This window comes from Ctenocephalides felis, unplaced genomic scaffold, assembly GCF_003426905.1.
Source record: "Ctenocephalides felis isolate EL2017-DRISC unplaced genomic scaffold, ASM342690v1 CF-g0.4_SCAFFOLD_01886, whole genome shotgun sequence".
Taxonomy (NCBI): domain Eukaryota; kingdom Metazoa; phylum Arthropoda; class Insecta; order Siphonaptera; family Pulicidae; genus Ctenocephalides; species Ctenocephalides felis.
Genome location: NW_020538040.1, coordinates 6,887,142 through 6,912,749, shown reverse-complemented (window position 1 = coordinate 6,912,749; position 25,608 = coordinate 6,887,142). Strand labels below are relative to the sequence as shown.

The 25,608-nt window shown below is 28.2% G+C and overlaps 3 protein-coding genes across 4 annotated transcripts in view; 2 read left to right on the top strand and 1 right to left on the bottom strand.

Moving 5' to 3' along the window:
* LOC113378627 (E3 ubiquitin-protein ligase highwire-like) overlaps window positions 1-1,482 on the top strand; it is a 107,292-nt gene extending 105,810 nt beyond the window's left edge. Inside the window, exon 55 of the mRNA XM_026619178.1 lies at window positions 1,333-1,482. Coding sequence (XP_026474963.1) covers window positions 1,333-1,448 — 116 coding nt within the window. The 3' untranslated portion in view covers window positions 1,449-1,482. The remainder of the gene's footprint in view (window positions 1-1,332) is intronic.
* A 2,783-nt stretch (window positions 1,483-4,265) lies between these two features.
* On the bottom strand, window positions 4,266-5,212 carry LOC113377931 (rhythmically expressed gene 2 protein-like). Of its 2 annotated transcripts, XM_026618393.1 has the most exons (2): window positions 4,736-5,212; window positions 4,521-4,662 (listed from the first exon to the last, which is right to left on the bottom strand). In XM_026618393.1, the coding sequence occupies exons 1-2, from the start codon at window positions 5,103-5,105 to the stop codon at window positions 4,655-4,657; spliced, it is 378 nt and encodes a 125-aa protein (XP_026474178.1). In that variant the 5' UTR covers window positions 5,106-5,212; the 3' UTR covers window positions 4,521-4,654. The 2 variants fall into 2 exon arrangements, with proteins under 2 accessions (XP_026474177.1, XP_026474178.1); XM_026618392.1 differs by having other exon boundaries at window positions 4,266-5,212.
* Window positions 5,213-17,781: 12,569 nt separating this feature from the next.
* On the top strand, window positions 17,782-25,275 carry LOC113378624 (rhythmically expressed gene 2 protein-like). Its single transcript, XM_026619173.1, has 5 exons — window positions 17,782-18,071; window positions 22,128-22,286; window positions 22,518-22,763; window positions 24,808-25,014; window positions 25,084-25,275. The coding sequence occupies exons 2-5, from the start codon at window positions 22,137-22,139 to the stop codon at window positions 25,273-25,275; spliced, it is 795 nt and encodes a 264-aa protein (XP_026474958.1). The 5' UTR covers window positions 17,782-18,071; window positions 22,128-22,136.
* The last annotated feature ends 333 nt before the right edge of the window (window positions 25,276-25,608 follow it).

Below are 25,608 nucleotides of genomic sequence, written 5' to 3'. Positions count from 1 at the left end.
AAGCTACAAAGTATGAATGAGATTCAGATATGTATCATGTAATATATTGGTATCTGCCCGTAATTTATTGTGTTACTTGTATGGGCTATTAACATCGATACAAGTAACACAGCTCATACAAGTAACACAATAAATTTACGGGCAGATACCAATATATTACATGATACATATCTGAATCTCATTCATACTTTGTAGCTTATATATAGATGTACATACACTTTTAATTATAACAATGTATAACAAATCTTATAAACAAACCATCTCATCATAGAATATTTTTTCTCCTAACGACATCTATTTTTCAACTGGACCCTAATCCTTTCTTTCCTATCTGATTGAGTGACTTTACAATTTCAAGTGGTTTTCAAGTGGGAGAGAATACGAACACCCGAAGACCGTTGGCATTAAAAGAACAGCGTGCAGTGAACGACTTGTAATGAAAAACACAAAATGCTAATTTAGATTTCCATATTTTAAAATTTTTTTAATTATAACACACTGATGATGAGACAAACCTAGTCTCGAAACGTTTGTGAAAATTATTATTTAATAAATTAGTGCAAGAAGAGTGTTGTTTGTTCATATTTCCAAATTAATATATATTTATATATATATTAGATGACCCGAAATACGTTGGCCTGTACCTTCTGTCTACAATTTTTTAATATCCTATAATAATACCGTTTACACCGCAATAATAATGTAGACGTTACAATTTTCTTATTCGTAATCATGAATTTATTATATATATTCTAATATTGTCTAGGATCATAAGTAAATTGAAATTTTTGGCAGATGACAGTTTTTATTTGATTTCAATGCCAAACAATGTCTCAAAATTCTCAACATCAAACAATGGCATGTCGTTTTTTGCATTTTTTTCCATTTATTATTGTAGTAATAACTTTTATAAAATGGAAAACATATGAGAACAATTTGAGAGCAGTCCATGTAGTATATGTGTGGCATTTCTAGCGAATAGGGTGAGATTTCAAAATGTCTGTGGGGAAAAATGCAGCTTTTGCCATATTTTTGTATGGTACCTAGTTCCTTCCCAAAACTTGCGATATATTCAAGAATTCAATATACAATGTTACATTTTTCTGATAAAATTGGTCTTTCTGCAAACCATTCATGAACTGTGCAAAAATCAATCGATTGTATGACGCATCGTGGCGCATCTAGTTTTATCGATGGTAAGCTTTCCGTCGACAAAAACTAAGAATAGTTAAGAAAATGTTCCAATGGATAAATTTAAGCTCCTCAATAAATTGAAAAAAAAAGTGATCGAAATCAACAAATTTTAATATTTTATTTATTTCTTAATTCCAGGACCAAAAGCAACACAACTGGAAGGCGACGAATGTCCACTTCACGTAAAACATCCTCCGACTGGCGAAGAATTCGCTTTGGGTTGTGGAGTCTGTAGAACTTGCCACACATTTTAAACTATACACACACACATTACATACACATACACACCGGCACACACACATATTTAGTTTATAAAGTTAGTAGTTATAAAGGATAGTTGATAAGAAGTTGGATTTGAAAAGTGCCCATCATGATAGAGACTTGTAAGTAAGTAGATTAGTTTTAGTTTTAGTGTTTATTTTTTAAGAAATAATTGTGAAGGCAAATTTGTTAAAGACGAGCCAGTAATAATCGAAGTGCCCATATGGATATGATGAATAATGTAATTTAGATGATATATACATACTTAGTTATAATAATAATTTAAACGGAAAATTTTGCCTTATAAAATAGCTTTGTCAATGCAACGCGGATAAAAATGTCTAAGTGTTTGCTGTGCGATCAGGCGCATTTTACACATAAACAAGCAAGGAGGATGGCGCAGTTATCATAAGATTCTTCTTTGCTTGTTTATATGTAAAACGCGACATTTTCACAGTTTCACTACCAAGAAATAAGCATAAGATGCTATTTTATAAGGCAGAATTTCCCGGTAAATTTATCTTTCGCACATTTTAATACTATCCCTTTAGATATTCTTCTAGTGATCATTTTACCAAAACTCATAGATGATTTTAATGTTGATATTACAGTAATTAAGATGACTGTGACTTATTAGTTATTAGTAGTACGTAATCATTTGCTTAATTGTTAGATTTAATTTAAGTTCTAGATAATGTAATAATTTTTTTTTTAATGTTGTATTATTTTATGATTCAATTTAGTTTTAGAGTTTTGTTAATGTTATGTTATTGTACCTCAGTCGACTGATATTTTCGCCATAGGTCGTAATTGTATTTTTTTTGAATTGTGATTAGTGTAATTAATTTGAGGGTAAATATATTGATTAAGGAATAATAATTATTTTTGTTTTCGTTTGCGGGTAAAAACGTCCGCCACCATTTTAATGATGTTATTTTAAAGTAGAGGGCAAAAGATGTGTAACCAAGAACTGCTTTAAAGTCGGGAAACGCCGCTATAACGTGTCACACATTGTCAATTTTTTAACAAAAGTACTTTTTTCATGTTTTTGCGGTTTTGAGCACTGTTGTTTAGTTTACGGTACCTGAATATAATTTTGAAATCGATCGATCGCGTGATTAATGAACCCACCCCCTAAATTGTGGTATTTTTAACGATGATATTTTAAAGTGGAGGGCAAATGATGTGTAACGAAGCACTGCTTTAGATAATAGGCCACGTTGTCAATTTCTTGACGAAAGTTTTTTTTCTTTATTAGTTTTTGTTGGTTTTGAGCACTGTTGTTTAGCTTACGGTTCCTGAATATAATTTTGAAATCGATCGATCACGTGATTAATGAACCCCTTCCCCCTAAATTGTGATATTTTTAACGATGCTATTTTAAAGTGGAGGGCAAATGATATGTAATGAAGCATTGCTATAAATAATAGCCCACGTTGTCAATTTTTTGACGAAAGTTCTTTTTCTTTATTAGTTTTTGTTGGTTTCGAGCACTGTTGTTTAGTTTATGGTACCTGAATATAATTTTAAAGTCGATCGATCACGTGATTAACAGACACCCTTTAAATTGTGGTATTTTTAACGATGCTCTTTTAAAGTGGAGAGCAAATGATGTGTAATGAAGCATTGCTATAGATGATAAGCTACTTAGTCAATTTTTTATCAAATTTTTTTTTCTTTGTTAGTTTTTTGGGTTTTGAGCGCTGTTGTTTAGTTTACGATACGTGAGTATAATTTTTACGAAAACGTTATTTAATTGTTTTAGAAGGTTTTTTTTGTGTTTCTCATTTAGATTCAACCGTTTTTTTTTTTATCCTCTATAAAAGTTTTGCATGTGGTTGGGGTAAAAAGAACCACTTGAAATTTTATGCTGGCAAAGGTGGAAAAAATAAAGAAATAGTAAATAAAAATATAAAACTGGTTAAAAATACAATTTGAAAAGATTTTAATTAAATTAATAGTTATTACATCTCTGATGATGAATTCTGCCGACGAAGGTTGTGTAAAGTGTGTTTTTTGTGAAAAATGTACTCGTGAAATGTGTATTCGAACAGAAGTTGTGTTTATCTTATTTGCGACAATTGATTTGCAAGAAAAAATGAATCTGGTTATGTTAAATTAAACAAAAGGACCTACCAGAGTAAAATTCTTGGTCATTATGTTTACCGATGTATATTTTTATTATAAGTTCAAAGTTGTTTAACCTAGAAACTAAACAGTCTGGCATTGATCAAATAATGCAGTTATTTTTCTTTGGAAAAAAATTATATTATATTAACAATAAAACTTTGAACCAGTTTTGGTCTCCGACTGTCCTTTTTAACTGAACTATGTTAAATTAGAACAGGCGACATGGCCTAGAATAAAAACAAAAAAACATATTTCAACTTTTCGTAGGGTAGTTTTAGTAATCGTTCAAAAATCAAAAATGAAAATTCAGTTCATATAATTTTTATAAATATTAGAAAATGTTACAATATTTATAATAATCTATTTGAAAACATTTAATACGGGAAGTTCCAGCCACAGGGATGCCATAAACAACTAGTTAAATTTTAATTTTTGGTATGAGAAGTTCCAGCAATTTCCCTTAAGGCACAATGCCATGCACCACAACTTCTTTTTCCGGACAATAAAAAACATATCAAGGTAAAATCTGTTTAATTTTATAAAACTTTTGTTAACATTTGAACATTACGAGGTTTCTTTATGGCATTTTCGCATTATCACATCGTTTAACGATAAGCATATCACAAAATCTAAACTAAATATATACATCAACATACTCGGTATAAAAATTGTTCTATTTACAAAACATTTGACTAAAAAAATATATCGAACTGACTCTTTTTTCTATATTTACACTACTACCATTTAATTTTATCCTGCACAAGATCCTCTTGTAACTTTTTGAAATTAGTATATACATGATTTTTATTAACATTTGGTGTATTTAGTACAGCGTTTAGTTTCCTCTCGGTCGTCATCAGGATGGCTTTCCAACCGGCATTTCTAGCACCCACGTAATCTTTTAAAGGAGTGTTACCGATGTGCAGGGCATCCTGGGGTTTGATCAAAGGCACTCGACTTTCCTCCAGAGCCTTTGCAAATATCTTCTCGTCCGGTTTCTCACAATTCACTCTGTACGAAGTGATGATGAATTGAAACTCGTGATGCAGGTGCATGTTTTTTAATATATTCAGCAACCTGGTATCAAAGTTAGAGATTATACCAAGACATATATTATTTTGTTGTAAGCAATTTAATAAATTCCTACTACCATCAGCCACTTTCCACACGGATGCATCTTCGTACTTGGTTATGAGTTGGTCTGCGATGTTGTGCAGGGATTGCTCATCGATCTGGGAACCGTTGGAGCAGTCTTTGAAACTATTGAAGACTACTGTGCGCCACCAGTTTTGCCAAGGCATGTTGTGGGTTCTGCCGAAATTCGGGTACAACTTGGACATGGTTTTCATTTGCTTTTTAACATTTGCAGAAAGTTGTGCGGGTTCACAGTGGACACCGAACATGGAACCAGCTTCTGCATACTGGCTACCAGGATCCATCCTATATTCTAGTAAAGTATCCGTTACATCGAATGTTACCAGTTTGAAACGATTGTGTAAGTTTTTTGTTATCCTATTCATTCTTAAAATTTTTGAGGTTATGTTGAAACTTTGATTGCGAAAATTTTGATTTAGTTGATTTTTTTTAGACACAAACACCACACCAGTGATTTATTTGAATCGCTTTCGTCACATTTTTTTATTTATAAATTAGTTTTGTTATTATTTAATGCTGTCGAATCTGCATTTTTGACATATGATTTTGATCTTTCTTTCAAACGATTGCGTGTGTGTGTTTGTTATCTGACACATTAAGGCGCTACCACATGTGCGATTTTTGTGAAGAAGTTTGAATATATTTTACAAAAACGATTACATGTTTAAAAATTTGCATTTTTTATATAAAATGTTTAAAGCTATGTTAATGATGACACGCATACAGTGTCGAAACGTGCAAAATAGTGCGTGGAATCAGGCTTTAAAGCAAATTACTGAAACTTCCTGTACCAAAAATTATTTGTTTTAAAAAACCTTCAAAATTTTTTGAAAACTTTGAAAAAATTGGAGTTTAAGAGCATTTTGAATTTCTTTTTAAACACTTTAGATTTTATTTTGATATTTTCAATATTTAGATGTATTTTTAAAATATTGAAAAATTCCGTGTTGAGAATTTCGAATCTTTCCTGGAGCATTTTTTAATTTTTTTTAAATTTCTGAAAAGTTTGATGTTCTGAATTTTTTTTTCATTATTGCATTTTTTTGGAAATTCTCAATATTTTTTTCAACATATTTGAAAATTGTAAACAATCCGACTATTTTGAGCATTTTAAACCTTTTTGAATATTTTGATGTATGTATTTTGAAAGAATCTTACTTTTTTTAGAATTTCGAATATTTTTTTGAAACATTTTTGAATTTTCTTGAACATTTTGAAAATTAAGTTTTTTGGGAAATTTGAAATTTTGGATGTTTTTTGATAATTTTGAAAACATTCGACTTTTTTATTATTTTGAATTTTTTTAAGAATATTATTTTTTTCTCAAAATTATTCAAAAGAATCCGACTATATTGAGCCTTTTTTTGAATTTGATGTATTTTAAAAAATAAATCGGCATTTTTAAGAATTTTGAACCGTTTTTTGAACATTTTTTAATTATCTTGAAAATTTTGAAAATTAATCTTTTTGAAAATTTCGAAAAAATCCGACGCTTGAGAATTCTGAATCTGAATCTTTTTTCTCTTAATTATTTGAAAGAATCCAATTATTTTGTACGAAATTATTATATATAGTTATTTGAACGAAAACGAATTTTGAACATTTTTCAGAATTTCGAAACGTTTTTTGACCATTTTTGAATTTTCTTGAAAATTTTTGGAAATTTAGAAAAATACGATTTTTTGAGAATTCTTTATCATTGTTTGAATATTTTTGAATTTTTTTAAAAATCCAGAAGTATTTCGAATCGTTTTTTGAACTTTTTTGAATTGTCTTGGAAATTTTGAAAATTAGTTTTTTGGAAATTTTTAAATATACGATTTTTTGAGAATTATCTATCTTTATTTTGAATACTTTTGAAAATCCAGAAGTTTCCAGAAAATCTTAAAAAAACCTGACTATTTGAAAGTTTTGAATGTTGTTTCAACATATTTTTTTGAAAATTTCGAAAAAAGACATGAAATATTTGAGAAATCTTCGATTATTTTGAAAATATAAGTTATAACTTCAAATAATATAACTCATGGTACGGAACTCAAGAAATGTAAACAAAATTTGTACTCATTATTAAATTCCTTATAAAACATCTGATAATTTTGATGAGCATATGTCTAAAGATTATTTGACCGTCAAATGTTTTTTTTCTTACTTTTTTAACGAATATCCAAAACCGTTGGAATTGCCTTCCCAACAATTTAATCAATTTTTAATTTTGTCAATACAAATAAAATGTTTTGTGAGTTATTCGAATTGGATGCTCCGTTTTCTAAAAACTGAATTGCCATTTTTGGCAGTTTTTGCTTCTTATCTCTTAAACGGTTAGACCTGCATTATATAAAAAAAAATTCATTTTTTTTTTTTAAAGTCCAATTTCTTCAAACAATCCAAAATACTCAAAAGTCTAATTGTTTTTATTTAAAGTTTTCTATTTTATTATTGAAAGTTTTAGTAAAAATTTAAAACTTTTTTAAAAATTTCAATTTTCGGTACGGTAAGTTTCTGGAATTAAGTTAAAATGGTGGTTGTTAAAATGGAGTTGTCGGTTAATTTTTTGAAATTAACTCAAAATTGTCGTCCTAAAATTTTTGTCGAAAATAGAATTCTCATTTCAACTGTTGTTTTTCGGATCCTCTTCATGTTAACTGCATTCAGAATTGGATCTGATTGATATTTATTTTTGAACAATATATTATTATTATTTTATCGAAATTAAAAATTTTTACCAATGTGATAGCGAATTTTCTATCCCATCCGTCTTTTCAATGTCAGAAGAGTACAAGGTAAATTCTAACTCTTGTTAGTCGTTGGTAATGAATTGTTTCAACAATCAACAAATACAAATACAAATTCATTTTATTATCAGCAAACAAACAAACCGACGATTTGCTGAGAGAGAGATCTCACTAAATATATAACAATAAATAGATTGTTACTGTTATTTAATAACAAAACCAAACCAAACGTTATGCTGATAAAAAAACTTGTGCGGTAACGGTTGAGATTTTCTGTTATCAGTATTTGATAAAAAATTTAAACAGAAACATATTTTTCTAAATTTATTGATATTTTTAAATATTTTCTTTAGTAAGTAAATTATTTGGTTTTTGGTAAGAATTTTACTAAATAGGGAATTGTGGGAGAAAGGCGAAAATTTAGGGCTGTATATAACTTCTTATGAAGAATTATACAAAATTAATTTAAAACCAGTGAGGTGTATGGCATAGTGCCTTAAAGCAAATTGCTGGAACTTCCCGTACCGTAATGAAATATTCGAGAAATTTTAAACGTTTTCAAATATATTATTACAAATACTGTAACTTTCATTATTTTTGATATCTTATTGTTATATCTGAGCAAATCAAATGTATATCATAAATAAATCAATTTATCTCCAGAATATTAACTATCGTCATTTCATTTCGAATTCAATTTCAACAAAAAAAATAGTTGCCTTATTTATACAGAATTGAAAAGTGCTTCCGTATAGTGACAGTCTAATTTATTTATTTTAATAATTTAATATTGATAGGGAGATGTGCTGATTAGTCTTTGGCAAAGGCAGGTCCAGCCGTTACGGAGATACGGAGCAAAGAGTGCAGAAAATACAAATCGAGTTTTTGAGAGAACGAAGTATTGGATTTGAATGATCTAAAAAACATTCAATTTGTAATGATTGGGAGAAGTGGCTGTTAGTTTTTGGCAAAGACAGGTCCCGCCATTTCAAAGATACAGAGCTAAATGTGCGAAAAATGGCAGTTTTTGAGTGAACTAAGCGTCCGATTTGAATGATCTAAAAAACTTTAGCTTGTATTGACAAAACAATTGCTTTTGAGGATAAAAAATTATTACATATTTTTGTTATTTTCCATAAAATATTTCTGTAATTTTGGATTAAAAATTCAAAAAATTACCCAGGCTAAGCGCAGTCTAAGCGCCACTCTGGTACAAATGTTGCACCCAAGTGCGTTTAGACTGTTTATGTTCTGGAGCACTTTTCCAATTTTGTGAAAAAAACTATTGAAAAATGTGAAAATGCCGCCGAGCCAAGCACAGTATAAGTGGAAATGTCGCACAGAATTATTTGCAAATGCGTTTAGGTTGTGACTATACAGGAGCACTTTTTCAATTTTGTCTAATTAGTAAGCAACTATCTTTTTGAAATTAAATTCGAAATGAAATGACGATTGTTAATGTTCTGGAAATAAATTAATTTATTTTTGATTTACATTTGATTTGTTCAGATATGACAAGATAGCAAAAATAATGAAAGTTACAGTATTTGTAATGATATATTTGAAAACGTTGAAAATTTCTCGAATATTTCATTACGGTACGGGAAGTTCCGGCAATTTGTCTTAAGGTACGATGCCATACACCACTAGTTATTTTTTAGTTTTTTTACAACGAATAACAGACCTAGACTGAAACATCTAGTTCTAATAATATGTGGTAATTACTTAGTTTTTAATTGGCATTATGATTTAATTAACTTATCTATTAATATATATATATATATATATATATATATATATATCTATATATATAAAAGAGGATCGCTTTATGTGCTAACACTTATAACTCACGAACGGCTGAACCGATTTAGATGAAAATTGGCAGGGAGGTAGTTTAGAGCCAGGAGAAGGACTTAGGATACTTTTTATCCCGATTTTCAGTTTAATTGATAGTATATTTATATATATATAAAAAAAATACTAGCTAACCCGGCCACGCGTTGCTGTGGCTCAGTAATTGGTGGCAGAGAGGTAGTTTAGAGCCCGTTTTTCATTCTAATTCAGAATTAATTATTTATAAACTATCCATGTAGTTTATTCAATCTATGATACTATATATATATGTGTATATATAAGGTAAAAAGAGCATTACTTACATTTACATGTACATTTTGTCGAATAACTTATTCCCAGTTATAATTTCCCAGAATTTATCAAAGAATGGTTAGTAATATATGAAGGTACGGGGTTAAAAGTTTCACGACCAAAGTGTCAAAATCCAGTAAAGCTGAAGCATTGTTTAACAACAATATTTGAAAGTGAAGGGAGAAAGATGTATAACCAGCTATAACCTTGATTCTTATGACTTTGATATTGGGAGATAAACGGTCATCTTTGAAAATCCATAGTAAAAGTATTTTCTTCTGTTGGTACTTTTTTAACATTAGTTAAAAATGTAATTATTTTGTAAAATACCTTTGAAATTAAAATAAGACATTAAACCTGTTTGCCATCTGGCCGTTCCAAGTTACCCCGCCTATAAGGTGAAAAAGTCTAGATAACAAATTGTTGAAAGACAGCAAAAAAAGCACATTTTTAAAATGACGAAGTCTGTAGTTTTACTGAACGTAGTCAGCTAATTGTTCGTTTGAAATGTGTCATTTGTTGTGATGAAGTTGGTTTCATTTTCATAATAAAATTTATATTTGCTCAAACTCAAATTGGACCTTTAAGCCTTGCCCTGCTCTACGTATATACTTTTTATTAAATTTAATTTAATTCAAGGTATGTTACTTGAAACTTTTCAAAAAGCAGGTCAAAGCACAAATACTTAATTCATTTTCTATCTCTCCTCGCAGAATTTCGAAAAATTTGTATAAGCTCAGTAGTAGTATTTACAATTATACACAAAAACCAGAATCCAAAAGAATCTGAAAAGCTTAAAACGTAATCAATAAGTCGAAATATCAAAAAAATACTTGGATTGGATTATACCATATTTTCTATAGAAAGTGTATAAAACTTCCAGTTTGATTGAATTGACAAAACATAGACAAACTAATGGGGTTTATTGTTTTTATAATACCTCATTGTATGTATATAGCATTCAAACAACACATCCTTATACACTTAAAGTAATAAAATTTTTGATTCTCTAGAAATTGTTTAGAATATACCTTACTTAGCAAAACAACGTTTGCCGGGTCAGCTAGTATATATATATATATATATATATATATAATTTTTTTCATAATAATTTTTACAATCAGTGATCGCCTGTCACCGCGCGAGGTCACATTATAAATACACGTATTGCAATCCCAATTAGCATTCGAACTAATTAATAATTCATTAACTTCTAATGCAATCAATAATGTAAATATATATATATATATACACATATATATATATATATATATCTTATATATAAAATTCTTCTGTAACAATGTAAGTTTCATATTTCCTCCTAAACTATAATTCGGATTTTCATGAATCTTCCTGAAGTTTGTTCGGGAAATTTTTTAGAATGTTTTGATTCATAGAAATATAGTTAAATTGTAGAAATAAATAGAAAAAATTACAAAAAACCGCTTATCATTGTCTGCCCTTGAAAATATTTGAAGCTTAGTTTGACATTAAAAACAATTGAGGACTGTCATTTGCCAAACATTTCTATTCACTTATAGGCTAAGGCAATATTAGAATATAATGAATTCATAATTATGAATAAGGAAAATGTAATGTCTACATTATTAATGCCGAAAAGCAGCTGAGATGTGCCAAAATTAAATTAATATAAGATGCAAATAATATAACATGCATTTGACAAGTGATGCAGTCTGCGCATGCGTCTGACGTGCGCGTGGTTTGCTTTTGCTTGCAATAATTTTGTTTGCGCACTTTGCGAACAGATTCGCCGTACGAATTCGCGCAAAGGAGCGAGCCATAAGTGATTGCGCTCAAACATATTCAATTTCAGTCGTTTTGCCTTACTATACTAAGTCACAATACAAAAAAAAATATTTAGAAATTTCATTGTGTCAAAAATTCATATGTTTGTCATTGGGTACGGAATATTTACTCAATGGAGCGCTTGGGGTCTGAAATTTTTACTATTTTCCAATTCGTTTGGAATTTTGGAACTAGGTTCATCTTACTCTTCAGAAGTGAAAACAATTTAGACTCCTTTACCACTTCTCGGGTGGATGACATTTCTTTTCAGTGGTGTATTTTTACTTTTTTCCAAAATAACGTTGGGTATTGATAAAAGAACTAATTATACGAGAAAAATATTTAATAATGTTTTTCAAAAAAGGAAATACTTTTCAAGTTACTGGCTACTGAATATTTGTTTCTTTTTTGCGTTTTTCATCATTTTTTGCTAACACCTTCAAAAATATACATTTTAACGAAAATCATGTAATGAACAGAATTATATCAATTAAAATCTTAATAAATCGTTATTTTATAGTGTTTTAGGAACATTATTAGGCTAGATATGAAAATGGGTTTTTATAGTGCTCAAAATAAGCTTTAAAATGAGTACTTCTGCGTGTAAAATGAGTGAGCTATCATGCAGATAAAGGACGCATGCAATGTTTTTTTTTTTTCTTTTCATTTAAATCAAATACTTTGAGTGCCATATCCACCAAAATTAAAAATAATCGTATTCTAGAATTAACTTGGTTTAAGAGATCTTGATGGATTCTAGAAAATACCACAACTTTAGTACAAATGATTCTCAAAAAACTCATAATTTCATGAAAACAAAAACACATTTAAAAAAAAACAACCAATTTCTCATCATAATACCTCTGAAAGAATACGTATAAAAGTATATATATAAGAAAATTCGAGGTATTTTTCTGACTAATTATTAATGTTTATTATTTTTTTGTTACACAAATATTGATAGATGTATGATTAATTAAGGAGCTGTCCAACCAGAGGTCTTTCGAGCCCTTTAACCCTTTGCCGTTTTACAATAAGAGAAATTACGGTAAAATTAATGATAGAGAAAGTTGTAGCTCATTTAATCACCTTTAAAATAGTGTATTACAAGTTCTGATAAAATCAGAATTAAAAGAGTAATAATCCAATTAATGCTGTGGATGGTGACGGAGTGCAAATTGTTAAAAACATTGAAATTAAGATAAAGATTAGCCTATTTCCAAAATATCAAGTAAATTGGAGCACAGTAAAAAAATTCACAGAGCAATAATTTTGTTGATTGTAAGTTGAATAGAGCACATGTGAACAGGATTTGACAAATTAATTCACTTCAAATATAAACTTAAGCAATAATGTATATTGATTTATTGGATTAAAAAATGTAATTTATATATTAAAATTACTAAAAGCCAGTTAAAATATGGTACGAAATTATAAAAATTATAGGCAACATTATTGAAGCATATATTTTGGGTAAAAAAATAAAAGGTGATATTGCACCTTTGCCGCGAATGCTATATATTAATTCTTTCTGAATTTGTTGTACTTTTTAAAAGATTTCAATTTTCAACACGTGTATCTTATGCTGTGACATAAATCACAAAGGCAGACGATCATTTTTAGTGTGATAAATTTGGAAAATCGATGTTTTAGTCGTGAATAAACAAAAAATCATTCATTTATACATTCACATCTACAGGTATGACTAAAAATACTATATAACCCTTAAATGCAATAAAATAAATTGAGCTATTGGAAATAAATTTGTTCTATAAATCGCATTGTATAATTTTTAATATACAATTTTATTGAACGTTTTTTAATATTTGTTAAATGAATAATTAAAGTGTTAACTGTGGGAATTGAGAACAATCATTTTATTTGAAATAGTTCTACATTCAACATCACTCATATATTGGTGTAAATAGTAATTCAAAAAACAGTAATTATTATTTTTAACTAAGCAGTAAATATTAGTATAAAAAATTGAAAAATTGTAGACATGAGTACAGAACAACGTCTGTCGGGTCAGCTAGTATATATATATAAATTATAAGTCATTGTCGATTGCGTCACCTGGACACGTATCGTTTTGAATGCAAAATAATTTATATCAAACAGAAAAAAGAAACAAATAGTTGCACGTCCAAATATTTCCTTCGTCCATAAAAGAAAAACCTTTACCATTTTCTGGAATATTTATGGCACAGTAGTAAAGACTCAGGTCTTGCAAATATAAAATTCAGAGAAGAGAATTCGCTTTGCTCGCATCTTGATGTCGAGTAGTAATTAAAACTTCATTTATTTGAATAGAGATCCAAATAAAAGTTGCATTTTGTAAATTAAGTAAAAATTTCATAACGTTCAGAAATGAAATTCATTAAAAATAAGCAATTCTAAATATTAGTTGCATCAGCATCACAACGACTTATAAAATTATCTAATTTTGACTTTTAATTAAATAATTTGTATTTGTTACAGCTTATTGCATTATGGGAATAGCCAAAAAATATCTAGGGATAAATTGTATAAAAGAAACATATTTTTATAGTGTCAGCTTTTTATACTAAGCATAGTTAGATAATTTTTTAATTTAATAGTATAATTACTAGTAGTCGAATTGGACCGTTATTCCCCGCACTATCTATTTAATATCTTATTATAATTTTTTATAGAAATTTTAATAGGATTTAATAGGATATTTGTTATCCATATTTATTATCTTATTATTCATACTAAATTATAGATTTTATAGATATTTTATTAATATTTTGATTTGGTTATAATTAATGAATTTCTTAAGATTCCTATAAAATTTAAATCATAATTTTTTATAAGAAACTTTCGAATTTTCAGTTTCAGTTAATGCAATTTATTTTTTAATAATTAGACTAGAACATTTGATATGTATTATAAAGTTGTATATTAAAAATAATACATTTGAAATCATTATATATTATTATATTACTTGGAAACAATAAATGCAAAACACTAGATTTCTCATTTTTATCTGGCATTTGAAAACAAACCTAAACATAAATTTCTCCTTCGGGAAGTTAAAAAATACTCTAATTTTATTTATTTTTTCAGAAATAAATAAAGCTAATAAAAAAAGTATCGATAAATACTTTACTTTGTATATTATTTTTTAATTGCATACATTTTAAATTACTATCACTTATATTTTTTACACTTTTCGTGTTAAAACAATCAATTAGCAAATTCGACTTTCTGGCGAAAGCATAAACTTTATCTTCAGGAAGTATAAGTATAAGAAGTAATAAGATACTTATTCATTAAAAATTGAATCATTCTAATTAAATTAATGATGTAAAGAATCTTCTACAAACAATAAAATGATCACTATGAAAAAAAGTATCAAATTATGTTTATCTTCTACGACATCTTAAATTACTTTAATAGAGCACTCAAGGAAATTAAATGACTTACGATAAACATATTTATTTTACACAAAAAAATTATTACACATTAAATATAAACTGTACTTTTTTAGTGAATATAAAAATTTACACGTCGGCCTTGCAGAATATTTTTTATAATATATGAAAAAATAGTACAAAGATATAAATATGTTAATAAACTGGTTCTTGACAAGTATTTGAGCTTGATATAAAATATATTTTTGACATCACAGTTAATTTGCGAGAAAATTATTAAAATATAAAAAATTGTCTAATCATTGCAAATTTTGATCCGAATTGTGATTTATTATATTTATTTGAAAATGGTCCTTCTTCTTTCTCTTTCCATCTCTCACTGTCTTTATTTTTCTTCGCTCTTTTTATATATATAGAAGATAACCTCTTTAAGACGATTATGCTTTATACAGAGTCTTGCTTAATACGCCACTTTACGCCAGTGTGTGCCCTTTGAAACATCTTATATTTATTTCGAATAATACGCTTACTTGGCAAATCGTTTTAATGGAGTTTTACTATATTTCTCATTTATTACTGGACCCCGTTAAGACGATTATGCTTCATACAGTTGGCTGCTTAATACGCCTTTTTAAGCTAATTGGTGTACTTTGAAACATATCTGTTTGTAATACATTAACTGTTTTTTGTTTAGTTTGTTTGATTTTTTGAAGGACCATAGATTTGTTGTAAAAGACTTAATTTGTAATATTAATTTTCCTTTATTTTAATTTAAGTACAAATTGTATTTGTATTTACAATCATTTAAAGTTTAATATTATTAATATTATTAGATATCTTTTGTTTTTATATCAATATATGGTGTGCTTTGATTTTGGCGTGAACAATATCGTTACTCATAAAATTAAGATGCGTTTTTGGATTTAGTCTCAGGAAAATTGTTTTAACGACATCTGTATTTTCTTATCGTTTTAACGATTTCTGTATTTTTATTTCAGTAATGTCAGAAATCAAAAAGATTGTGCAGTCTTCCGCTGAGTTGCATTCTAATAACATCAGGTTAAAAAATTACATCAAAGTAACTCATAGAACAAATACCCGTAGGGCAAGTTATAGTAATCGCAAAAAAATCAAAAATGAAAATTTTTATATATCTTTACGTTTCAAAGGCTTCCGAACATTTTGGCATACAAGTACGCATACAAATTTTCGTCGAACACCGATCAACCGATTTGAATAATTCAAAAATCATTCGATTCGTATTGATAAGGAGACGTGCTGGTTAGTTTTTGGCGAAGGCAGATCTAGCCGTTCCGAAGATACGGGGCAAAAAGTGCCAAAAACGGTAACTCAGTTTTTAAAAGAACGGAGCGTCCGATTTTAATAATTCAAACAACATTTTGCTTGAGTAGATGGTGTGCAAAAATGCATTTACAGAAAATTTAGTGATTTTGAAACTTAAAAAAAAATAAAAATTTTCAAAAAAAGTTCAAAGTTTCAAAAAATTCAAATTTTCGAAATTTTTCATGCTTTTCAAAAAAAACTAAATTTCGAAAAATTAAAAAAAAATGATTTTTTACTTAGAAATTTGAGAATTTTTCGAAAATTAATAAAAAATCGAATATTCTTAAAAATGTCCAAATTCTCAAAATATTTAAAAAAGTGTTTTTATTAGAATCCAAACTAGTGGGGTGGGTGGCATCGTGCCTTAAGGCAAATTGCTGGAACTTCCCGTACCGTAACGAAATGTTCGAGGAATACTGAATGTTTTCAAATAGATTATTATAAATATTGTAAAATTATCTAATGTTTATAAGAATTATATAAACTGAATTGCAGAGTAGAAATTATTTGTTTAAAGTGTATTAGAACTATAGTCAGAATTAAAAATAAAATCTGAATTATTTTCGGTATACAAAAAATTAAAAAAAAAAAAAACGCTTAGTTCTCTCAAAAACTGCCATTTTTTACATATTTAGCTTCGTATCTTCGAAATGGCTGGGCCTACCTTTGCCAAAAACTAATCAGCACATCTCCCTATCAATAGGAATCGAATGTTTTTTAAACCATTCAAATCGGTTGATCCGTTCTCTCAAAAACTCGCTTTCTATTTTTTGCACTCTTTGCTCCATATCTCCGTAACGGCTGGACCTGCCTTTGTCAAAAACTAATCAGCTCTTTTCCCAATCAATAGGAATCGAATGTTTTTTGAACCATTCAAATCGGTTGATCCGTGCGCCCTAAAACGTGACTGGAAATTTGTATCCACACATACATACACACACACACACACAAAAAACACACACACACACATACACACACACACATCCATTTTTTCTGAGGTATGCCAAAACGTTCAGAAACCTTCAAAACGTCGAGAAATGTTAAAATTTTCAATTCCGATTTTCGGCCCATTACAATAACTTACCCTACGGGAAGTTAAAAATTGTAAACTTCAAAAAAATTTCAAAATTATAAAAAATTTCAAAATTTTGAAAAAAATCTAAATTATCAAAAAAATCTACTTAAAAAAAAATGGACTCTTGTAAACGTACACATAAGTTTTTTTTATGAAATACGCTCATCGCCCAATTTGAAAAGCACTTATAATTTTTTATATTTATGATAAATAATCTATTTGAAATTATTCAAAACAATTATTGATTATTTTCATCCCCCGAATGTTTAATTACGGTACGGAAAGTACCAGCAATTCGCCTTAAGGCACGATGCCATGCGCGCCACCAGTTAATTTAATTTTTGGTACGAAAAGTTCTAGCAATTCGCCTTAAGACACGATGCCATGCACCACTAGTCAATAATTCAATTCTTCCAAAAATTCGAAATCCCTTGACCGTAACATTATAACTGTAAACTGTAAAGACTTTTCCCCACTTCTTTACCAACCATCGTCATAGTCATCGACGTCACCATCATCCTCTACATCGGCTTGAGCATTGTCGTTAACATTTCATATTTTACATTTTATTCCGTCATCGTCGGTCATGGTGTTCGTTTCGATTTTATATTATTTCATTTTATTTGGTGTTATGACCGCCGCTGTCGATGATAACTAGACTTGTCGATAACTTATTTTAAATGTCGATTATTTATTATTGATAAGTGTAAATGTTATTATAGTGATGTATGTGTGTTAGTGTTGACTGTTGACGTCTGTCTTGTCCTGTCCTGTCAAGATCAGCCGGCGGAATCTTGAATCTTGGACTGTTGATTGCTGAGAAAAGTCACGGTAGATGTTAGAATTTAATTATTTAAAAAAATATTTATTTTGTGATAAAAAATTATATCATGTTTTTAAAGACAATAATTTTAATAATTCTGTCCCTGTTTGATGAATTTTATTTGTATATTCTTAGTACATACTTCTCTAGTAGTGAGGATTTTTAACCGGTACATATTGAATTTAATTTTATTTATATGTAAATAATTTCAATTATTAAAATTTTTATATATCTTTACGTTTCAAAGGTTTCTGAACATTTTGGCATACATTAGAAAAAATGAATGTATGTGTGTGTGTGCGTGTGTGTGTGTGTGTGTTCGGATACAAATTTTCGTCGACGATTTCGGGAACACAGGTGAAGCGATTTGAATAATTCAAAAAAACATTCGATTCGTATTGGAAAGTTCCAGCAAATTGCCCTAAGGCACGATGCCTTAATTGCCTTAAGACAGAATTCCACTTACAGCTAGTTTATTTATTTATTAGAACTTAAAAGTCATATAGGTTGTGATGATTTTTTTCTTGACTATATTAGAAGGCAACCCAATGGTTGGCCTATTTCTATTCGATGCATTTTATTATTAGAATTTCTCTCTAATGATAGTGAAGATTTTTTCTAGTAGCAGATGTGTGGTTTAGTTTTACTTATAGTATAAATAATAATATTATTTCTAAGTATGTATTTTTTTTAGTTTTTTATGTAATTCATACATATATATCTTAGTGAGACGCTAATTCTGGTATAAGAGATCACACCATTAATTTAATATTTACATTTAATTAAAATTTCCATAACAATTAATAATTAAATATGTATATAGTGAATTGTGAATCTATTAAACTTACAATTCGTAAAATTGTTGTTAAATATTTATTTATGCAATGAAAAACTTATTTAACTTAACTTTTAAACTTTTAAAAGTGCTAACAAATATTCAAACATACAGGTAATTAATTCAACTTTGTCATTAACCTTTTCTTAAAAAATTTCCATAACTTTCAAAAAAATTTTCTATTATGTTTAATATCCTGTTTTGATAATCCACTCATTTATTTTTATCATTTTTATTTTGAACATATTATCATATTTCTGTACATTATTATATTTTTTACAATTTAATTCATTATTTAAGAAAAATCTATTTTCTTTTCCTAAACATATTGTTTGCAAAAATCTCATCAAGATCATGTTTCTTGACAGATGTCCTGAAGATGGAACGTACCTAGTTCCGAAACGTCGACAATAAACAAATAATTAAATAAAGAAATTGTTTTTTTAAAAACTTTTCTTGTTTTTTATTTTGTATTATTTTTGGATTCTTGTTCGAAACTCTACAAAATATACACAAATCCAAGACTCTACCATTCAATATATATATATATATATATATATATATATATATATATATATATACATTGTAATTTAATAATTTCATCGAGATTAAAAAATTACAGTAAATTTAAGTATTTTAGTAAAATTTAAAATTTTCCTAAATAAATATTATATAAATATTGAATTTTATATATAAAAATGAATAATTAACTTCCCGTAGGGTAAATTATTGTAATGGGCCGAAAATCGAAATTGAAAATTTTTACATTTCTCGACGTTTTGAAGGTTTCTGAACGTTTTAGAATTTGGATACTTCAGAAAAAATGGATGTGTGTGTGTGTATGTAATTATGTATGTATGGATACAAATTTCCAGTCACGTTTTCGGGCGCACGGATCAACCGATTTGAATGATTCAAAAAACATTCGATTCCTATTGATAGGGAAAAGAGCTGATTAGTTGGCGAAGGCAGGTCCAGCCGTTTCGGAGATACGGAGCAGAGAGTGCAGAATATAGAAATCGACTTTTTGAGAGAACGGAGTATCCGATTTGAATGATTAAATGAATCCGATAAAACATTCAATTAGTAATGATCGGAAGAAGTGTTTATTAGTTTTTGGCAAAGGCAGGCCCAGCCATTTCGAAGATACGGAGCTAAATATATAAGAAATGGCAGTTTTTGAGAGAATTAAGCGTCCGATTTAAATGATTCAAAGAACTTTCTGCTCATTTTAACAAAATAATTGATTTTGGAGAAAAATTGTATTTTTTTTTTTAGTTTTTTTTGTATATCGAAAATAATTCAGATTTTATTTTTAATTCTGACTAAAGTTCTAACATACTTTAAACAAATAATTTTAACTTTTCACTTCAATTTATATAATTCTTATAAATATTAGACATTGTTACAATATTAATAATGATCTATTTGAAAACATTCAGTATTCCTCGAACATTTCTTTACGGTACGGGAAGTTCCAGCAATTTGCCTTAAGGCACGATGCCATACATCCCACTAGTTTGTAATTTAATTTGCTCATCAGTAGAGTCTCCTTTTTATATTCTAGATTAAAGTTAAAGTTAGCTAGTCAGTAGAGTCCTTTTTTACATTCTAGATCAAAATTAAAGTTTGCTAGTCAGTAGAGTCACCTTATCATTCTTTAGTTTGCAATTTAATTTGCTTATCAGTAGAGCCCTTTTTTCATCTTTTGGTTGCAATTTGCTGGAAACCACTGAAACGTAAAGATATGAAACGGTAAGTTAAAAATAAGTTTAGCGGTTGCATAGACAAATTAATGAAGTTGAATATATACAATTTTATTTTGTTTTTAACAAATACGTTTTAAAACTTATTCTAATTCTTCATTGGTTGCTAATAATAAATGATTAAATGTTTTTAATTTAAAATGAATCGGAAATCTTATTAGATTATTGCGCCAAAAATGATTGGTAGAACAATATGGTAGATAGATATTTAAAATTATCGAAAACACTTTTATTAGTATTATCAAATATGTATTTGTTTATTGTACTGTATTGTCAAGATTATCCAGAAATCTTCTATTTTTGCATTTTTAATTTGTGGAGAAATTGATCGATAAATATTTACAAAGTTTACTTTTGTTCTATTTAGCATATACTAGTGATAAAACTATTTTTAAATATTTACTTGTGTTATATAATATTTGACAAAATAAATTGTGACAAAAGTCAAATAAAAGTCAGTAAAAGAGCATCTATTAAGTTTACCATCTATTATTAAACATATTATGAAACTAGTCGGTATATGGCAACGTGCCTTAAGGCAAATTGCTGGAACTTTCCGTACCGTAATTAAAAATCTTGGTACGGAACCCAAACAAAAATTACACCAAATGTGTACACATTATTAAAATCTCTATAAAATAACTGATAATTTGATGTACATATGTCTAATAAACATTATTGACCGCCATGACATATTTTTAACTTTTTTTTATTGAGAGTCCATAACCGCTAGACCTGCCTTTCCAAAAATTTAATCAGTTCTTCATCTTGTCAATATAAGTAAAATAAATGTTTTTTGAATTATTAAAATCAGACGCTCCGTTCTCTTAAAAACTGAGTTACCATTTTTGGCACTTTTTGCCCCGTATCTTCGGAACGACTAGATCTGCCTTTGCCAAAAACTACGAAAATAAATACGAATCGAGTTTTTTTTTTAATTATTTAAATCGGTTGATCGGTGTCCTGCAAATCGTCGACGAAAATTTGTATCCGCACACACATACACACATCCATTTTTTCTAAGGTATGTCAAAATGTTCAGAAACCATTCAAACGTAAAGATATATAAAAATTTTCATTTTCGATCTTTTGCGATTGCCCTAGGGGAAGTTAACTATTTAAATATGATGTGGTTTAAAATCAATTGTTATGTTTATTGCTTTTAAATATATTTATATATTCATTATTGTAAAATGCATTAAAATTTATTTTTTATAAGTGTAAGGTATTGTTGCTTTGCTAACACTCTGAGATTTTTTTATCTTTTTTATCAGATATTTTTTTTTATTCACTACTATATTTACAAATGTACAGTTAAGGGCATTTAGCGAAGAAAATCAAAAATATGTAATTAAATGTAAATCATTAACTTTGTGAATTTTGTTTTTTTTTTTAATTTTCCTATATATTGTTAAGGTTGTTATTATTTTTCTTCTTCATCCATATTTAATTTTTTTTTCTAGATTTCCATAATGAGCCTGTTCAAAAAAATCAAATTGGTCACCTTCGACGTCACCAATACCCTTTTGAAATTTCGGCGCAGTCAAGGGGAGCAGTATGGAGAAATTGGAGCAATGTTCGGAGTTTTGAGGGATAACAATCAGCTCTATGAAAATTTCAAGGTATACAAATTGGTAATTGATATATTGCCTTAGCACCTTTAGACTTTACTCACTCTCTAAAAAATCTTTTATCTCCTGTGGAGGATAGTAGCATAATGTAACGAATGGTACCAGAATGCACAATCTAATTACACGTGGTTGTAATTATCGAATCAATTTAGATATTTGCAAATATTCTGCAATCTTCCATAATGTTTTACTATTTCTTTAATTTTTTTTTTCCATTTTTAGTCAAATTGGTGGCGAATGAACCAGCAACATCCAAATTTCGGCCTGAACGAACCAGGCATGGGCTGGCGAAACTGGTGGAGAGCCTTAATTCGAGAGACCTTCCTGGACAGTCTGTCTCTGGATCCAAATGCACCAGGAATGACTGTAAATGAAAAAAAATTGGAACATATCGCCGATCATCTGATAGACGCCTATCAGACGTCTGCTTGCTGGCAACAGTGCTATGGGAGCGGAGAAATATTACAAGTAAGTATAATAGAATTATTAATTAACTTCCCGAAGGAGTAGTTTATGTTTTTACCATAAAATCTAATTAGATGATTTAATGGTCGTTCTGAATCGTTTGATACCGAAAACGATGAAACTTGTCTAAAAATTTTGTAGGTTACCTGAAAATGTTCTGCAAACATTATGGATAAACTAACTAAACATATAAAATTGTCTGAAAATGTCTAAAAATATTAAAATTATCTGAAATCGTGTTAAAATATTAAAATTGTCTGAAAATGTTTTAAATCGTCTGAAAATATTCTCATTTGTCCAAGAATATTGTAAATTGTCTAAAAATGTTGTCAATTGTTTGAAATGTTTTCGTTTATCGAAGGATGTTGTAAATGGTTTCAAAATGTTGCAAATTATCTGAAAATGTTTTTTATCGTTTGAAAATGTTTTATATCGCCTGAAAATGTTGCAAATTGTCTGAAAACATATCAAATTCAAATTGTCTGAAAAATATTTTTTTATTCTCTGAAAATATTTTAAATTGTCTGAAATTGTTTTTATTTGTCTAATATAAGGATGTCGTAAATTATTTGAAAATGTTGCATATTATTTGAAAGTGTTGCATATTATTTAAAAATGTTTTAAATTGCCTGAAAGCGTTGCAAATCGTCTGAAAATATTTCAAATTCAAATAATTGTCTGAAAATGTTGTAACTTGTCAGAGAATGCTGTAAATTATCTGAAAAATGTTTTAAATTATTTAAAAATATTTTCATTTGTATAAAGATGATGTGAATCGTCTGAAATGTCTGAAATCTTTTAATTTTTTTGAAAATGTTGTAACTTGTCTCAGAATGTTGTAACTTGTCTGAGAATGTTGTGAATTTTCTGAAAATTTCATTGGTTTTTACGAAATTGTAGACAGTCTAAAATTACTCTAAATCGACAGAAAATGCTTTATTTGTTTGAAAATGCTGCAAATTGTCTGAAATTGACAAAAACGTTTTAAATTGCCTGAAAATATTATAAAATGTTTTTAACTATCTGAAAATGTTTTTAATTATCTAAAAATATTTTCAATTATATGAAAACGTTGCAAATTGTCTGAAAATGTGTTGAAAACATTTTCGAAAATGTTTTAAATTAAATGAAACGTTTTAAACTTTCTGAAAATGATTTAGTTTGCCTGAAAATGTTAAAAAATATTGTAAAACGTCTGAAAATGTTGCAAATTGTCTGAGAACGTTTTAAATTATCTAAAATTATTGAAACTTATCTGAGAATGTTGTAACTTGTCTCAAAATATTGTAACTTGTCTGATAATATTTTGAATTGTTTGAAAATATCTGAAGTTGTCTGAAAGTGATTTAATTTGTCTGAAAATGTTTTAAAACATTTGGAAATGTTACTAAAAGTCTAAAAATTTTCTAAATCTTCTGAAAATGTTTTAAATCCCTGAAAATGTTTTAAATTGTCCAGAAATCTTATTAATTGTCTGAAAATGTTCTAAATTATCTGAAAATGTTGCACATTGCCTGAAAATGTTGCAAATTGTCTGAAAATATTGCAAATTGTCTGAAAATCTTGCAAGTTGTCCGAAAATGTTGTAAACATCTAAGAACGTGTTAAATTATCTCTAAACGTTCCAAATTGTTTGAAAATGTTTTAAACTGTCTGAAAGTCTTTCAAATCGGCTGAAATTATTGCAAAAAGTCTAAAAATGTCTTAAATCTTTTGAAAATGTTCTCAATTGCCTAAAAATGTTGCAGATTGTCTGCAAATGATGAAAATTGTCAGAAAATGTAGCAAATTGTCTAAAAATGTTCTAAATTATATTAAAAAGTTTAAAATTTCCGAAAACGTACTCAATGGTTCAACAATTTTGTGAATTGTCTGAAAATGTTAAAAATTGCTTGAAAATGTTGCAAAAAACTGTCTGAAATTTTTGAAAATTGTTGCACTATTCTTAACATATATTTCAACAATACTTGAATTTTGCTCGTACTCAATTTGTTATTAACTCATATTATTAACTAATTTATTAATACATAATTTTATAATTTTTCAGTATTTATCAGACAACAAAATAACAATGGGCGTAGTATCGAATTTCGATCCTCGACTACCAGGATTGTTGAAAAACATGAAAATCAAGGACCATTTTTCATTCGCAATGTGTTCGTATGAAGCCAAAGCCCAAAAACCAGACGAAGAAATATTCAATAAAGCCTTGGAGGAGGGCCAAAATATTATACCAAATTTACAACCATCAGAGGTAATAATAAGAGAATTCATATGAGACCTGATTTGTATTTGCAATATTTCTAGTTTATTATTTTTTTAGGTTCTCCATATAGGTGATACAGGTCTTTTAGACTACAAAGGAGCCCGAGATGCAGGCTGGAATGCCATCCTAATTCACGAAAGAGATCCAGAACTACTTGCCAAAAAATATAAATTTTTAGACCCAAAACACGTCTACAGAAGTCTCTACGATCTCCATCGGAATATCATTAATGATTCTGTCGAATTGTGATAAATGTTTAAATGATTTTATGATTTGTATTGATGTGTAGTTGTTGAATTGTGATATGTTGAATATATGTTGTGAGATTTCCTTCAGTTTTGGAATTTTAATAAAAATTTTAAGGGATGTTGTAATAGTAATTTGACATTGGTTTTTAACTCCCCTTAGAGTAACTTGTGGTAATCGTGCGAAAATCGAATTTGAACACTTTTACGTATATTTACGTTTCAGAGGTTTCTGAACATTTTGGCACTAAAACTTTTCTAAATAATACAATATTTTCTATATATACTAGCTGGCCCGGCAAAACGTTTCGGGCCAGTTAGTATATATAGAAATATA